This window comes from Typopeltis vanoorti, chromosome 5 (genome assembly GCF_054136105.1).
Source record: "Typopeltis vanoorti isolate ZY-2024b chromosome 5, IOZ_Tvanoo_1.0, whole genome shotgun sequence".
In the NCBI taxonomy this organism is placed as follows: domain Eukaryota; kingdom Metazoa; phylum Arthropoda; class Arachnida; order Uropygi; family Thelyphonidae; genus Typopeltis; species Typopeltis vanoorti.
Genome location: NC_143553.1, coordinates 129,384,479 through 129,402,376, shown reverse-complemented (window position 1 = coordinate 129,402,376; position 17,898 = coordinate 129,384,479). Strand labels below are relative to the sequence as shown.

Here is a 17,898-nt window from a genome sequence, read left to right as displayed (position 1 = left end):
GAACTATGCCAAATAGCTATCTGGCCACTCAATTAATATTAATATCCAGCTGAGTAGATCAATAACCTCTACAACTAGTCACAATGAGGGTGCACTAGTAACTGATTATTATTAGTTTGTGGCATAAGACAGACACTAATTTATATAAATGACATTGTCAGTGGATTGATTGCAGGGGGATATTCAGTTGATTGCAAATGATGTGAAGCTGGGAAGGGTTATAATAGTGCAGATGTGGTAGTCCTGTAAGAGGATTTGAATAAGCTAGACAGATGGGCAAATGAATGGGGTGTCGGTTCAATGCAGCAAAAGGTAAAGTCTTGAAGTATGGATCCCATCGATGAGATGCTGCCTACTCTATTGGAGGAGCTATACTGAAGGAAATAGGGGAGACAAGAGATCTGGGGTTGACGATTGATAGAAACCTGAAATTCAGGGGACATATTGCAAAGGTGGTGAAAGTAACACAGAGGATTGCTGCAATAATGAGAAGGACACTGATCAGCAGAGATAAGAGTTATCATTCCGTTGTGTAAGACCCTAATCAGACCACACTTAGACTATTGTTCTCAGATTTGGTCCCCAGGATTTGAAGGGGATAAATTAACTGTGGAAAGGGTACAAAGGCAGATAACAAAGACAGTTTCAGGACTGTACAATGTTAGTTATGAGGATTGGCTGAAGGAATGTGGACCACAGAGTTTGGTGGATAGAAGAAGAAGAAGAGGTGATATGATTGAGACTTTTAAACTGTTGAGAGGTGGTTACAGGGTTGACACTGGGGAGTTCGTTCACTTGGTTGAACAGTGGGAAGGAGTGATGACAAGGGACCATCTCCGGAAGTTACGAAAGGAAACTGTGAGCAAGAGGGTGAGGAGTGGTTTCTTTGCATGGTGGTTGAACCATCAAATGATAGAGTAGTGAGAGCGAGATACGGTCAATGAGTTTAAGGAGTGGTATGATAGACTTTGTGTTTCCTAGGAAAGACTTCCCACGATGAGTCTTGATAGACTTGTGTTTCCTCCTGCGGTGAGTCTTTTGACTCCTTGGAGGCCTAAATAATAATAATTGTCTACTGAGTGACTGGATAGCATATTAATAACTACCTAAAAATTTACTACTAGTAGTTTGATTTTTCATGGTTATATATCTATATATCACTGTAACATATAACTTGTACATAATTCTGGATAACTAGCAGAGCCACTGCCAATAAACAATTACTAAAGTTATTAAAGTGCATTTTAATATTTACAATTAATTCAATTTCAGAATAACAATTTAGTTAATTAAAATTAATTATATTAACACACAATGCAGGTATTAAATCAAGATAATTGCATTTCATAGCACAAATCTTAAATTTCCAGTAGAAAAAAACTGATTACTTAATTTCCATTAAAACAACCCTGCACTTATAAAATATTACCCAAATTTAGATAAATCTGTATCATTTTTTATTTCTCCAAATTGATAATTATTTCTTAGGTCTTCAATTTTATCAGTACTTATTTCAACTTTCTAAAGAACTAACTGCATCAATGCACATATACGCCAATCTTCCTCTAGGTCTTTTCCTGCAACTTTGGAAGACCTGGTTGGCTAAGTGGTATCTGCTCTCCAATCAACAAGCTGTGGGTTCAAATCCTCCCCTAGCATGGATGTTTGTGACCGTCTTTAAATGGGAGATGAATTTCATCTCCTGATGTGAGACTACTATTTCACTTATTGGAGGCCTGAAGCAGCTTAAAAAAGTTACACGTTAAGTCTCTAGCATAGGTTTCCAGATGAAGTAAAAAGAAATTAAAAAATAGAAAGAAATATATAAAATTAATAAAATAGAAAAACAGAATCCTTATGTATATATAGGTTTGCTAAAGAAATTGTAGTTGAGTTTTTTTTTTTTTTCTTGACTATTATTTATAAGACTATTATACTTAGACTATTATACTTGACGAACAATATTATATAATGTTCATCAAGTAGCTTTATTTTATTATTCTACATGTTTCGCCAATTTTCTTCTATCGGCATCTTCAGGGAATACAAACTAGTAAGCTATATGAAGGTAACAGACTAGGTTATAACTGATGGTTCTAATTCATACAAAAAATTAGTATTGAACGAGGCAATGCGCATGTCTCGGGAACGTGATTTCCGTTATGGCTCATTCAGCACAAGGAGGGGAGAGGGAGCTACCCAAGGCTAATCCGGTGATTTGTTTGTAGACGGTTTTTTTGCCAAATAAAATAGTTAGAAGTTAAACAGTGATTGAACAAAGTAGCGATGTTTCTTGGGAACAAGTTGTCTAAGATGTTGATGACTTCAACCACTGGAATGTTTGTAAACAAAGATGTAATTTCTAGGCTTGCTAGTATATCCTCTTTATAGATAGGGATGTTTTTTATTTTATTTATAAAATGTTGTGAGTTTTTAGTATAAGTATCCGAGACGTGAATGTGTTGTTGTAAAATCTTAGCAAGGTACTTGGACAGTTGGTAAGTGGGAGAATAGATTCCGTCAACTATTGGACGTAATGGTATACCTTCTTTATGAATTTTAGGAACTCCATACAGTCTAGGAGTTAGTGGGTGCATTGATTTTAACTTTCTTATTACTTCTATAGGCCAGTTAGTCATTCCACGTAATAGTTTATTGGTGTCATTATGGTTTTTTATGGTCGGATCTCTACTGAGAACTTCATAGACAGACCTGTCAGATAATAGATTTATAATTTTTTTTTCATAATCTGTAGTATTTAATATAACTGTATTATTACCTTTGTCGGCTTTGAGTATGATGATGTCTTTATTATTTCTTAATTTGAGAAGCGTTCTTCTTTCCATTTGGTTAGAGTTGGAGTTAGGAGATCTTGTCGGAGCCTAAAGGATTATGCTGCTTTTTAATCGTAAGTCATTAGCTATTGGAAGTGGTAGCAATGAGAAGGCTTTTTCTAAGTTGCAGATGAACTCTATTTTAGGAATGGCATTAGGTTTTAAGGCATAATCGAATCCTTTTTTGAGGATAGAGATCTCAGTTTTAGTTAAAATGTGTTTAGATAGGTTAGTTATCACTTGGTTATCTGGTAGAGACGGTTTATAGTTGATATGATTATTATACAGCATATTGAATTTATCAATGTGTCTTTTTGCTGTGGTTAAATGTTTTGGTAAAACTTTTGCTGATCATATTGTCTAATAGTTGCCATGTCTCTGTGTCAAGGTTATTAGAGATATCTGTGAATAAGTTATAGCACTATGAGTCTATTTTGCTAAGCATGAATCTCGTATGGCAAATTCTTTCTTTGAGAAGTGCACATGAAGTTCGTTGGTAAATAATGTCAGCTTTTCTAGTTTTATAATATTGTTTTAAACGAAGAAATTTTGGGATCACGCTATTGTCTCTACATCTTTTTAAAAAAGTCAGATGGTTTAAGTACCTAGCTTTTTTGCATTTTAAACCTTCGAGATTGCGTACCTTTTGTTTGGTGATCTCGTTGATCCTGTTCATTGTGTTGAGTTTTTTCTTGACTATTATTTATAAGACTATTACACTTTTTTATATAATGTTTGTCAAGTAGCTTTATTTTATTATCCTACATGTTTTGCCAATTTTTTTCTATCGGCATCTTCAGGAAATACAAACTAGTAAGCTATATGAAGGTAACAGACTAGGTTATAACCGATAGTTCTAATTCATACAAAAAATTAGTATTGAACGAGGCAATGCGCGTGTCTCGAGAATGTAATTTATTCGTTATGGCTCATGATGTAATCGTCATGAAAGGAAGATCTAGAATAAACAAAAAGGAAAAATCGTATCCCAGATCATTCCAAAACGGAAAATTTGGTACAGATATGTGGATTATATCTTTCTCATTTGGGATCATACGAAAGAAGAACTAATGGATCACCTTAACCAAATCAATAGTTTCCACCATACCATCAAATTCACATTAGAAATTGAAAAAGATGGAAAACTGCCTCCTTGACATCCTAATAAAGAAACAAACCAATAATAGTATCAAGCTATCAGTTTATAGAAAACCTACAAATACTGGACGTTACCTCCATTTCAACTCGTCTCACCATATAGCTCAGAAACTTAGCATTATCCATATGCTCAAGAAAAGAGTTATACAGTACACAACAGATAAGAATGACCTACAAATGGAATTAACTACACTATCCAGAGAACTATCTTTAAATGGTTATCCAAAAAGACTCTCTTGACTGATATACCACATAGACAACGTGATGACGTCCAATACATCAGTACTATTACTATTTCATTTGTCAGCAGCATTTCCAAAAAATTAGCTAACCTTCTAAAACCACATAATATCAGAGTAGCATTCAAGCCAATCAACACTATTCGGAAATTTTTAAGATCACCGAAAGATCCTCATCCATTCTACAAGTACCCTGGAGTATATAATATACCTTGATCATGTGGTATTAGTTATGTAGGTCAGACCTCTAGAAGCTTTGAAACGAGAAAGAAAGAACACATAGGATATGTCAGAAACAACAGACAAGACATTTCAGGCCTTTCTTGCCACTTTGCCTCTACTAACCATCACATTGAGTGGGATAAGAGCCTTATGCCCTATATAGAAGATAACTACCGTTCAAGAACCTTCAAGGAAGCAGCTACAGTCGCCCGTAATAACTGAAAACCTAAACAAGAATCAAGGTCTAACTTTACCAGAAACTTGGAAAGCTTTGATCAGATCATTAAACATCAAAGAAATGAACTTTCATGACAATTACATCATGAGCCATAACGGAAATCACGTTCCCGAGACACGCACATTGCCTCGTTCAATACTAATTTTTTGTATGAATTAGAACCATCAGTTATAACCTAGTCTGTTACCTTCATATAGCTTACTAGTTTGTATTCCCTGAAGATGCCGATAGAAAAAAATTGGCGAAACATGTAGGATAATAAAATAAAGCTACTTGACGAACATTATATAAAAAAGTGTAATAGTCTTATAAACAAGTCATAATTTTAATATCTATACATTTATTCTATCTTCATAATACAATCTCCAGAATAGAAATCATCAGATTACTCACAAGATTTAAAACTTCTATTGAAGAAAAAACTTGCTGGGGAGGCAAGAAACAAAGAAAAATTGTAGAAGAGAAAGAAACTTGGGGAAGAATAAGTTGGATTCAAACCAAATAAGGATTGGAAGCACATTTTGACTTTAAGACAAAGAGTCCCAAAAACATGGGGCTATAGCAAAGATCTGTGTAATTTAAGTTTCAAATATCTGAAAAAGGAATGTGATAAAATGTCATGAGAAAAGCTCTACTCATTTATTTATTGCATTTCATTTATACTTTATTATATAAATGAAATATTATACTAAGTAATATCCAGCCTACATTTAAGTTATAAATTACATGTTTGCAAGAAGATGGTTTGATGTAAAATCAGATGTAATATAAGGACACATTCTTTCTTCCCCCCCCCCCCCACTGTTATTCATCATCGACATGAATCACGTTACGAAAGGAAGTAGCATAAACCTGAAATCAAATCTGGAAATACTTGGGGGGGGGGGGGAGGGAGGAGATAATGGTGAGCTCATGATTTAAAACCCAAAGTCTGGCTTGGATGCATTGATGATGTTTTCACTTCTGGCCCCATGGCTGCCAGACATTAGTCACGTTCCTCTAATTACAGCAAACACTATTAAAACAAATTAACTCAAAATAACCAACTATTGCAAACTACTGAAACTTCTCAACCAAATCACCATTGGTAATGGTGTTCCAAAGGAAATTAATTAAACTATCCACTAAGAATACCATCTCTATGTGATCCCTTGTGAGTGGACTATATTAAACTCATATCTTTATTTTATGAAGATTCAATTCAATTCAATAAGTTTAATATTTCAAAATCAGCAACAAAAAGATATCAATGAAAATAAACAAACTTGGAAAACATGAAATGTATTCACAACAGTGAACCTACAGAAAAGTAAAACTTAGAAATTTAGGTATAGGATTTTTAGTGAAGATGGCAAATTAAATATGAAAATAAATAATAGAATAAACAAAGCTGACATGGAGAATAAATTTACCCTGAATAAAAGATAAATTAGTCAAAACACTAATTTATCAACATTAAAACAATGTTAAAGCTGAAGGCATCAATACCAGAAATATATGAGAAAATATGAATGAATGAAAAAAGCTAGCAAAACAGGCAATGAATGTAATTATGGCAAAAAGAAAAGTTCAGAGGGAATGGTGCAGTTAGAAGCCTTAAAGGAGCACATCAAATGCTAGCTTATTAGACCTGAAAAATAACAGATTGATTTAGAAAAAAACTGATGATATGCACCTAGTAATAATGAAAATTTAGTCTTGTAGTATCAAAGTATACTGTAAATAATAATCATGTCAGTTGTTCTAGTTATGTTAAAAATCCTGTCAGCTATGCCATTAATGTTATATCTTTGTAATGAGAATGTTTTTACACAAAGTGCTAGATAAATATCCGAGTTTAATCTGATTAGTGTAATGACCTTTAATTTCATTATTTTTAGAATCCGAGAAACTGACTCAAGACCAAATAAAAACATATTTAATGAAACTATATACATCATAACCACTTGGCCTGGTTGGCCGAGTGGTTAGCATATCTACTCTCCAGCCAAAAAGCTGGGGGTTTCGAATCCTGCCGTGGGCATGGATGTTTGTGATTGTCTGTGAAAATACCTGTGGCGGCAGTAGATGGCATTGGTGCAGTTGAGGTTCATTATAGTTGGTAGATTGAGTAGTGGAGACAAAAAGTTGTAGAATAGGTGCCCTCCCTCAATGAGTCTTTGGACTCCCTTGAGGTGTCATGTAATAACAATAATAGTAATAAGTAAATAAAATTAATTTAATAACTACAAAACCAATTGGATCCAATGCCTTTTAAAATTAAATTCATACTTTAAAGATCTCCTATATCTTAAAAGGAATGTTTTCCTTCTCTCACTGACTCATTCTATTATTGGTTTGCTTCACATATACTATCTTGTATAGACAGAAATTTTATATTAAATTCTTTCCATACTGATTTTACTTAGGAATTTAAACTAGATTGATTTGTTTGTAATTTTTGTAAATATCTGACTGCAGAATTACTGTACAACAACAAAGAAAATTATGTATAAATGAATTGTAATGTTAGAATGTTTAAGACAAAGAACAAAGAAAAATATGTATAAAAGAATTGTATTAATAGAATGTTTAAGACAAAGAAATATCCCAGACAGATTAAAAATAAGATGTTAGGCTATTACTCTTGAGAAGGTCAATAATGTATGGGGTTTCCCGCCTTAACGCAGTGACCGAGAAAGGTGGCGGGTACTGACCCATGTGAATACCCAAGGGAAAGAAAGGGTAGCAAAATCCAGGGTCAATGGAGCAGCTTAAAAGGGGGGAGACATCGAGGGCAAGAGGTTGTCGCTCGGAGGTCAAGCATTATGTTTTTGTCAGTGAAGGTCAGTCGTCATAGCGGGAGTTCCATTGGGGAAGTTTGGTCGTAGGCAGCCAGTGGACCACTAAAAGAGGAGAGGCTGTTATCGATGGAAGTCACTGGATAAGCAGGCTTTTGATCAGTTTTCTGTTCCAGCTCTTGGTTCGTATATGTCCCGTCGATTCTAGGTCAAGGGACCAGTTCCAGCCAACAGACACCTGAAGAAATTAGATGGGACGATTAAGCAGTGAAAGAAGAAGTTCCGGACTTCCAGCCACCAAAATGCCTGCTGATTACCGCCAGTAGAAGTGCCCTGTCGATGTCGTTAAAAGGTGCTCGTAAGTGAAAAGAAATATCGGAATGAAACAGGTGGTAACGATCTCAAGGATCTACCGACATTGACTAGATGATTTAATACAAAGTAAGGTCTTCTATATATGATTAACTAACAGCAAGAATTGTACCAGACATTGCTTTAGCATATTTGTTTGTTAGCATTGTTTAAGGACTGTAGGCAGTTAGCTATATATTGAGAATTTACCTGTTTGTGAGATAAGATAGCGTTGATTGTTACCTAATGTTTAACTAGCCTGTTGTATAGCATCGTAGGTCATTTCTAATACTTGAGTTAAGTGTAGGCACAATTAACTCATAAAAATCGAACCTATATGTTCTCAGGGTATAGTTTGCCATGACTGTAGAATAGAGTTTTACTTTGCTTGAAAGAGTGTTGAGATTTAGTAGTTCCATTCTAAGCGAAGTGTTTTCTTTATGGAAAGACAATTAAATCTTATCTGCGATTTTTGATGGTGCAGTCGAAATAAAAATAAATTTTCAGAAATCAATATTGAAGAAATAGGCTTGCTGTTATGACAAAGGAATTCGGCTCTAGCCAGAGGCAAATTCCCAAGCAATAAAACTACAAGCACGTGAATAACATAAGTACGGCCTTAAGAAAAAGGGGGATTAAAATTGAGTGATGGGATTAAATATAAGTGACTAAACCAAGCAATGGATTATATACTTGGAGTTATGACTGTATAATAAGTAGAGTATAGTAAAGTAAACTATCGAGTATAGAATTTTGAAGTACAAAAAAAAATAAGAGTAATATAATTTTACAATTTATAGCACTTAATCTACCATGCTGAACATTTTCTTTTCCACAATGAATTCCTACAAACAATAAATGTTCATTAGAGTCAGTTATTTTTCAGACCTTTTCTCAAAATGTTAAACTTCTTAATTTCCATAGGAACAATGCACCGTTTCCTTACTTAGTACATCATCCTCACTGTTTCACTGAAAAATAAATATTCTTACCTCAGGCAGTTTTTATTACAAGACATAAATTCTTTACCAGAGGTGGGGGAGTAGTTTCCTTCACTACTTTATAAACACTGTATTAAAGCAGAGCCTCTTCTTAAGCCACTTAACAGTTCCAGATTTCTCTAATTCTGTTGCTTGTTCTCATAGAATAATAAACATATCCGACATCCTTGAGACATAAGACGAAACTTTCCATTATAGTTTCTTTGAACATTGAAATATTGTCACTTTTTGACAATCCCAATTTTTCCAGTCTAAGGATTCACCTTATTAAGATTTCTTTAAAGAATCTTCTTTTAATATATTCTGACTGGCATGTTTTCTTACAAATGTCTTAAAACAAAATTCTCTGGTCTGCATTCTCAAACTTCCATTCTCTTTCTCTCTTCTTGTTTCCCCATCTGTTACCCAGGTGTTGAACACTTTCTCTGTCAGCTGTCAATCACCCATCAATCTTATCAGTGAGCATGAGCACTTGTTCCACTAAGCAGCAATTGAGAAGCTAGTAATGGCTGACATATTATGATTGTTAGTGAAAAGAGAACAATTAATAATAGTGAATTATGATAAAGAACATTGAAATTATTACAAATATTAGGATCTAGTAAATATAATTTATCTCAAATAACTTACATTTCATTTTTTAACAAATATCAGTATCGGTCATATTGCAAGTGCCGATCATACATGTTACAATAACAAACCTAATAAAATACTACCACAGAGAAACAATTGTAAAAAGATTAATAATTGTAATTATTATTACTTTCACAATACCATATACATCAGAGTACATATAAAGAAGTTGATTATGATAATGAATTCAGAGTTACTGCAAATTCTCTTGCACATTCTTTTAGCACTGTGCCAATGTCCAATCCATTCCTATTGCTGTGTTTCAATCAAGCTCTTGCAATAACCTTAATACTTCCAATTACATATGCTATGCTATCAACTAATTTGATCTCAGAATTAAGATAGCTAAGGAGAGTCTCGTATGTATAGCTTATTAAAGTGATTAACATTTCAGCTATTTCTAATGCACCCGACACTTTTCTACCATCTTCAACGTCTGCAATATAGTAGCCTACGTTTCATACTGTTCCTGTGCCTGGTCATCACCTTTCTCCCTGTGGATCCATAACATTTTATTTTTATGCAGCTCTTACTTTAAAGTCATATTCATTCTGTTAACTTCATGTTTTATTTGCCTGACTCTTGAAATATGTCATATGTAGCTTCCTTTAGATGCCTTTTAACCACCTGTCACACCCTGCTAATTCCTATACCATTTCTTAAACTATGACTGCTGCAAGCTGGATTCTATGTTTATTGTAATCACCTTTTACAATTCCACATATATTGATTTTGAACAAGATATCCTATATGATTTGCAATCACCAAATTAAATACAATTTAAAAAGCTTGAAGGTACATAAGTGTATCCTCATTTACAGAGAGAGAGAGAGAGAGCGATTCTCTGATATTACAAGATTATTCTTCCACATGAATTCCTTCATTAACACACTCCTTAAGGAGGCTATCCATGAGTAAATCTTTAGTTTCACTTCTCTTGCATGCTTTTGCTTCCGTGTGTGTGTGTGCATGTGTGCTCACATTGTTGAAATCACCCATAATGGTAGCTCCTTTATCTGTAAGGTGTGTGTGTGTGTGTGTGTGTGTGTCCAATTTTTGTAATCACTCATAATAATAGCCCTTCTTATAAAATTAATCTCCTTGTGCATCTCACACTATACTTCCTTCAACATAAATTCCCATTGTGACATCACTCATAACAATAGCCCTTCATAAGGTTACCATGCCTGTGCAGTTCACACTCCTTTTCAGTTCACCACAGCCTGCAACAAAATCCAATGTATATTTTGTCCTGTTAATCTACACTTACTGGGGCCCAGTTCACCAATAGGTTAATGTACTCACTCTCCAATCAATAGGCTGTGGGATGATTTCCCACCATGGATAAGGATATGTTTGAATATCTACAGGTGGTAGATGAATTTCATTGCCCACTGACCAAAAAGTTCACTATTTGGTCTATAAGATTGGATTTCCTCCATCATCATCAAATCCCTGATGTATACCCTCAGAAGATATACAGGATCTTATGATAGTACTACATGAAAAGTTGCATCATTACAAACTTCCCATCAACAATTTTCCTCCAAATCAATCTGTTATCTGTCAAGACTCCAACACTATCAGATCTTATATTTCTGTCTTTTAAGGCACTTTTTACTATATCAATCCACTTATACCTTGGTCTTCCTCTGGGTCTTCTTCCTGTCAACCTGGCAGAGAACACTTATTTTGTTAATCTTTCCTTTCCCATTCTGTTTAAGTGATCATACCACCTGAGATTAGCTTTGCTAATGCATTCCTGGATGCTAACAATATTAAGTTCTTTCCTAATTCCTTGTTTTAAATATGACATTGCCACTGATGTCATCTGTTCACCCCTCTAATCTTTCTCAGGACTCCCATATCTGTGGTCTCTAGTCTTTGGTCAAGTGTTTTACTTCTAACCCAGCTCTCAGATCCATAAGTTAAAATTGGTTTGAACACTGTTTCGTATACAGCTAATTTAGTGTTTTGACTAATTTCTCTCTTATTCCATATAAATTTATTCAGTTGACTTCTTACCACACTGGCTTTGTTGATTCTGTTGTCTATTTCCATATTTAATTTACTGTCTTCACTAGATATTGTGCCTAAGTAGCTGAAAGATTTTACTTGATCTATAGGTTCTCTATTCAGGAAGCAGTTGATGTTTTCAATATTCATGCCTATTTTCAATATCTGTCTTTTTAATGCTGATTTTCATACCAAATTTATTATAGCAGTTATTCAATTTGGTCAGGAAATCCTTCAAACCTTGTCTTGTATTTAAAAGTATAGCATCTGCATAAAGTAAGGTAGGATTTCTGGATTATGTAAAAAATAAAAAAACAATCTCTTAGTCCATTCTTTTACGATGCCAAAGGTTCACAATCTTTCATGGATGTGAAGACACATACAAAAAACTAATCTACTTCATTCCCATTGTTTTAATTACTTATACAACTACCACCCTTATTCAGGATCTCTGATATGGTTCGATTGAATTCCTCTGCTGTCATTAGAATTACTCTGCATTCTTTTATTCTAATCTCTAATCACTGAGTACACTGTATCCCATCACATTTTATTCCTATAAGGATAGCCTAATATATTAGCCAAGTCTCAACTAATGATAAGAATTTTTGATCACTTTTTCATTTAGAAATGCAAAAAATTCCATCACTTTGATTCCTGATGCTTATGACAATAGCGAACCCTATCACAAGGCTGATACATATTCAAATAAGCCTTAAAACCTGACTAGTTCAAATAAACAGCCTGGATTGAATTCATCAAACCAAATTCCTTATCCGTACCCACTGCTGTAATCGCTACTTGTATGACGAAACTATTCATCATTCTTGGGATCATCCCTTGAATGTTGAAATTCTTGAAATTCTCTCTTTCTCTCTGTCATAACAATCACAATCTCTCACCTTAGTGAGTATATTTCCAAGTTTCTCATGCAACTACTGTTATACATAAATATCCCTGACTATCTATGATTCACTCTTTCACTGTACAACAACAATTTTTCCAAGATTTTAACACGAAATCCATTAAGTATAATCCATCCTTGAAGTACAAATCCTTTCTATCATTAAAAATACCTCGTATATACTGATATATACTGCATAGCTTATGTCACCGAATTGAAATCAGTGCTCTTATCTCAGATCATTCATCATACTTTAGCAAAAGATTCATATCTCAATTCTTTTGCTCTTTGTATTCACTTCATTCCACAGTTCTTTCATACCATACTTATCTACCTTCAAGCAATTTTTCTTTGCAATAATAATCTAAATCTGCTAATTAATTTTCAGAACTATTTTAAGACAAGCTTGAAAATGCAATTACTGATCATACTCAGTATACTACACTGAATAAATTCAAAACACACAAATCTCAGAATATTCAATTCTGAGGAAATTAATATTCTTTAAAAACTGAATATACTGAGAAAATTTAGCTTTAAGGCTGCTGATGAATTATAAGATCCCATATTATTCATATAACCTACACTATATAATATGTATATCAGCATACTAGAATAAAACATAACAAACTCAGGAAAGCAAGAAACGAAACAGACAATTTTTGCTCATAGAAATTAAGCACACAGTCTTCAGCATCTCCCAAAACATAAATACATATGTAGTATAATTTTTAAAAAATTATATGATGATAATAACATGGAAAAAAGATGAAAGAGAACAATTGGAGAAGGAAGAAATTTTTACATTCCAAAATTAAATTTCGTTATTATCTAGCATATCCAATGTAATCAAAATGCATTATACAAGGGAAACTATTTTTTTTACTAATAAAATTTCTAATTTCACTGGTTATACAAAGCAGCATTAAAAAACTGCTTTTGGTCCAGTTGACTAGTACAATAGTGATTCGAATAGTTACTGTGGTGAATTTCTTTTTCTCCATAGGTGCATAGTAGCACAGCACCTATGGAGCTTGGTTAGGATTTTTCAACAGTTTGCTATAGTGTACATGTTTGTTAGAGCAGTGTTTGCTACATTAATTGCTGATTATATGTGCTACTATTCAGAAAATAAAACTAGTAAACTTTGGTTTTATTTTCTGAAGACATCATATAAGATATATAAGGATTCTGAAAAGTGGTTGCCTCATGTTGTTTAAACATGTCAATCTCAAAAGAACTATATCAAAACAGCAGATTAAGAAATCAGTTTTTTTAAACAATAACATTTAAAGCAAAACAAAGTTTAAGAACTATTCACAATATCAGATAAATGTAAATAATTACTAACCGAAAGGTAACAAGATGTCTTGAAATAACACCACTAGCAGTGGATTCATCGCTGGATGTAACTTCTTGTTCACCTTCCCTACCAGTAACATTAACAAATCCACCTCGAGCTTCTTCTACTTCTTTTAGAAGAACACACACCTAAATATATATGAAATGAATGATATATATGAACTTGTCATCATGGATATATCAAAAATTAGCATTCTAAAACATATCTGCTAATTGGATGACATATGTTTGAAATCCTATACAGGACAGGCTACAGGGTCTAGAACAAGAAATTAAATTTCCTTAGCAAACTGCATTTTGTGTGCACAAAACAGTGCAATTCGTGCTGTATAGAGCAGGGAGATTTAGTTCATCTTATTAAAAGGACACTTCATGGAGTTGTAAAACTCATTAGGATGCTTACTGGCCAAATCATGCATATGCCTCTTTTTAAATTCATTCACTATTGACATACTCAAGTACTCTGACTAAACATTTCACTCGTTTGCTGCAAGAATTTCTTTTCTTATTCCCCTTGCCCATCTATTTGCCAAACCCTACAATCCATAGCCCTCATTCATATTCAACATTCCATTCTACCTGGGTAACCACCAGATCAATCTGCTGCAATGTGGTCAGAGTTCTGAAGAGGAACACAATCTCATTATTCTCCATCTCACTTTTTAATGTGAATCCTACCCACAAAAATTAAACCCAGACCACATTTAGTGTCATCATAGATAAGCTTGGTGTTATAGTCTAGGAACTTCTTGCCCCCCCCCTTCTCAAAAAGACAAACGTTTCAAGCCCCTTTCTCTAGTAAGCAGTGTTATAGTCCCCCCACCAAGTAATGTAAGTAACTAACTATCTAACAACTTCACAAGTATCATACTATGGCATAAAGAATCCTTTATGCCAGAGTATGATAAACTAGAAAAGAAGATATGCTAATTTTCTCCCCCATCCAATTAAAAATTGAACTGCATTTACTCATCCATACCCACAGTGGAATTTGACCCTCCAGCTATTGGGTTGGAGGGTCAAATTCCACTGTGGGTATGGATGTCTGTGAATGTCTTTAGTAAGTTTGGTAGATGAAGGTTTTATAGCCAGGCAAGACCACCACCCTTTTTCATTGGGAGTCTGAAGTTTGAAGCTTTCTGTATTAAAAATGAGAGTATTCTTAAGGCAATAAATAGCTTTAAAATAGTAAATAGCACAATAAATAATAAGATTATTGGTAAAAGATCAAATGGAAAACCTAGAACAAGATGAATAGACAATATTAGTGAAGACAGCAACATCATATTGTGGAGGGAATTTAAGGAGAAAGGTGACCTGCAGGCACATAAACGGTATAAAGTGCAGGCCAGAAGAGTAACGAGTGTGGTAAGAAAAGCAAAAGCAGATTATGAAAGAAAATTAGCCATGCAGGCTAAAAGAGAATCCCAAACAGTTTTTTCGATATGTTGCAAGTAAAAGAAAAATGTATACGGCAGAATGATTTTAAAGAATGCCGATGTAGGGAGGTAATCGAATCAGTTGATATAGTGGAATTATGAGCGAGCACTTTGCAAGAGTATATCATCCACGTGGTGACATTGCAGGAATGAAGGAACCAACAGCTTATACGGGAATAGTGGTGAATGAAGTGGAGGTGAATAGTCTATTACAAAACCTCAATGTCAATACATCTGTGGGATTGGATGGTATATCAGCTCGTGTCGTACGTGAAGCGACTAAACAATTGTCAGTGCCCTTGACTATTTTGTTTGAGTCTCGGGTCTGGGTTATTCCCAAAGGAGTGGAAAGAGGGGAAAATAGTTCCACTGCATAAAGGAGGTTCCAAGACTGCTGTTGTAAATTAATGATCAGCATATCAGAAATTGTTGTCAAGGTCTTGGAGAAAATAGTCAAGCGGAGAATACAGGAATAGATAAATGAAAATGGGATACTGTATGGGGGACAGCATGGTTTTGTGAAGGGTAGATCATGCCTCAGTAACTTGCTCACGTTTTATACCACAGTGACGGCTGAACTGGATAAGGGTAATGGGTTTACAGTGATTCTACTGGACCTTGCCAAGGCCTTTGACAGAATACCACATGGAATTCTAATCAGTAAACTGGAAGAGATGGGGATGGATATAGGGTTGGAGAGATGGATAGGAGGGTGGTTGATGGAGAGATATCAGAGATTGGTTTATTCTGTAGTAGAGTCCAAAAGATGGCCTGTGACTAGTGGTGTGCCGCAGGGTTCTATTCTTGAACCACTACTGTTTAATTTGTTCATTAACAATATAGGAAAGGATCTGAGAGGAACTGTTCATTTGTTTGCTGATGATGCAAAGTTGGGCAGAGCAATAGTGAATGCACAGGATGTTGAAATTTTGCAGGATGATTTGGATAGTTTGGAGGGCTGGGCTAAGAAGATTGGATGTCAATTTAATGTAGAAAAATGTAAGGTTATGCATTTTGGAGTGAAAAGATTAGCAGCAGTATACCACATTGGTGGAACTGTACTCCAGGAGATTGATGAGGCCAAGGGCTAGGGAGTGTTGGTGGATAGGGAGATGAAGTTTAGGGGGTACATTGCAAAAGTGGCTAAATCAGCTCATCAACTCACATGGTTGTTGAAAAATACTTTGACGAGCAGAGACAAGCAAGTTATTGTTCCTCTGTACCGAGCCTTGATAAGACCTCATCTCGACTACTGTGCCCAGATTTGGTCACCTAGGTTTCTCCTTGATGGGGAGAAGGTGGAGAGGCTCCAGGGGCGAATGACCAAGATGATAGCAGGTCTATGGAATGAACCTTATGAGAACAGGTTGAAGATTTGTGGGTTGCAGAAATTGGTTGATAGGCGGAAAAGGGGAGATATGATTGAGACATTCAAATTACTAAAGGGTTTCTATAGGATTAATTCAGAAGATATTTTTGAGAATAGGCCTGGTGGTGGGAGGATTAGGGGCCATCCATGGAAGCTGGGCAGGAGGGTTTGCAAGGGTGTTAGAGCTATGTTTTTTACTTGGAGAGTGGTGAATGAGTGGAATAAGCTGCCACAGTTTGTTGTGGGTGCCATGACTGTAAATGAGTTCAAGGAGAAGTATGATAGATACTGTGTGAATGTTGAATAGTTGTTCTTGACATGATGTTAGGGCCTCCCTCGATGAGTCTAAGGACCTTGGAGTTGCCCGTACTACTACTATTAATAATAATATTACAATGTCCACACTGGAGAAGAAACGTTTTGGATAGACAGTATTGGAGGAGGCCAAGACTCGATTTGGGCTGTAGAGCCATAAGAAGAGCAGTAACAGAAGCTTGAAAAAGTTCCATATTCTTCTTAGCTCACCCACATTAATAATGTATAATAGGTTTACAACCTCTCATAGGTGACATTTCCATAAAAAAAAAAAACTGCATTATATTTTTTTGATGCAACTCCCACCACGAAAGGTTGCACACTTATAGTATTTTTCTTTTTTTAATTAATTTCAACATTTTGGGGAGATTTTATTTGTTCATATTTTTACTTGGTGGGAATCCTCCAATAAGCAGGGTAGAGCGGCCTCATAAATAGTGATGAAATTCATATCATAAAACATCCATGCCCATGATGGGATTCAAACTCACAGTCTGCTGGTTGAAGAATGGATATGCTAACAACTCAGCCAACCAGGCTGGCAAAATCCATCATATGAAACAGAGTATGAAACAATTACTGATGTGTATTTGATATACATGCTGGCTTCATGTATATTTGATGATATGATAAAGGCAGTGCAGTGATTCAGTCTCAAACTGAAGACTCATTATCAACAATTATTTTTCTTTCTCCATACCCATGGTTTAATCAGACTGCGTGTACTGACAATTCTGAAAAGATAATTTGGTTTGCGTTAACTTTGATGTCTGTAATGATTTAATGGCATGGGGAATTGGTAATTGACTCCTTTGTAGTAGATTTTTTAGGTAATATTACAGGTGTATTAAGTTTACTTTGCTTCTTGATAGAATAAGGTTTCACATGTTCTGTTCTGTCCATGAATCCTCTTTTAACTAACATCTTGTTGACATGAAGCTTAATATTTCCATTTCTATTCTCACCATTTTCTTTACGTAACATCTCAGCAACAACATACTCTCTTTGCTTCTTTTCTTCTCTCTCCAGATAACTCA

The 17,898-nt window shown here is 34.8% G+C and overlaps 1 protein-coding gene across 3 annotated transcripts in view; it reads right to left on the bottom strand.

Moving 5' to 3' along the window:
• LOC150106811 (nucleoprotein TPR-like) overlaps window positions 1-17,898 on the bottom strand; it is an 826,699-nt gene that overhangs the window by 580,363 nt on the left and 228,438 nt on the right. For all 3 annotated transcript variants that reach the window (XM_090393327.1, XM_090393328.1, XM_090393329.1), the window contains exon 12: window positions 13,728-13,867. In XM_090393327.1, the coding sequence (XP_090249453.1) occupies window positions 13,728-13,867 (140 nt within the window). The remainder of the gene's footprint in view (window positions 1-13,727; window positions 13,868-17,898) is intronic.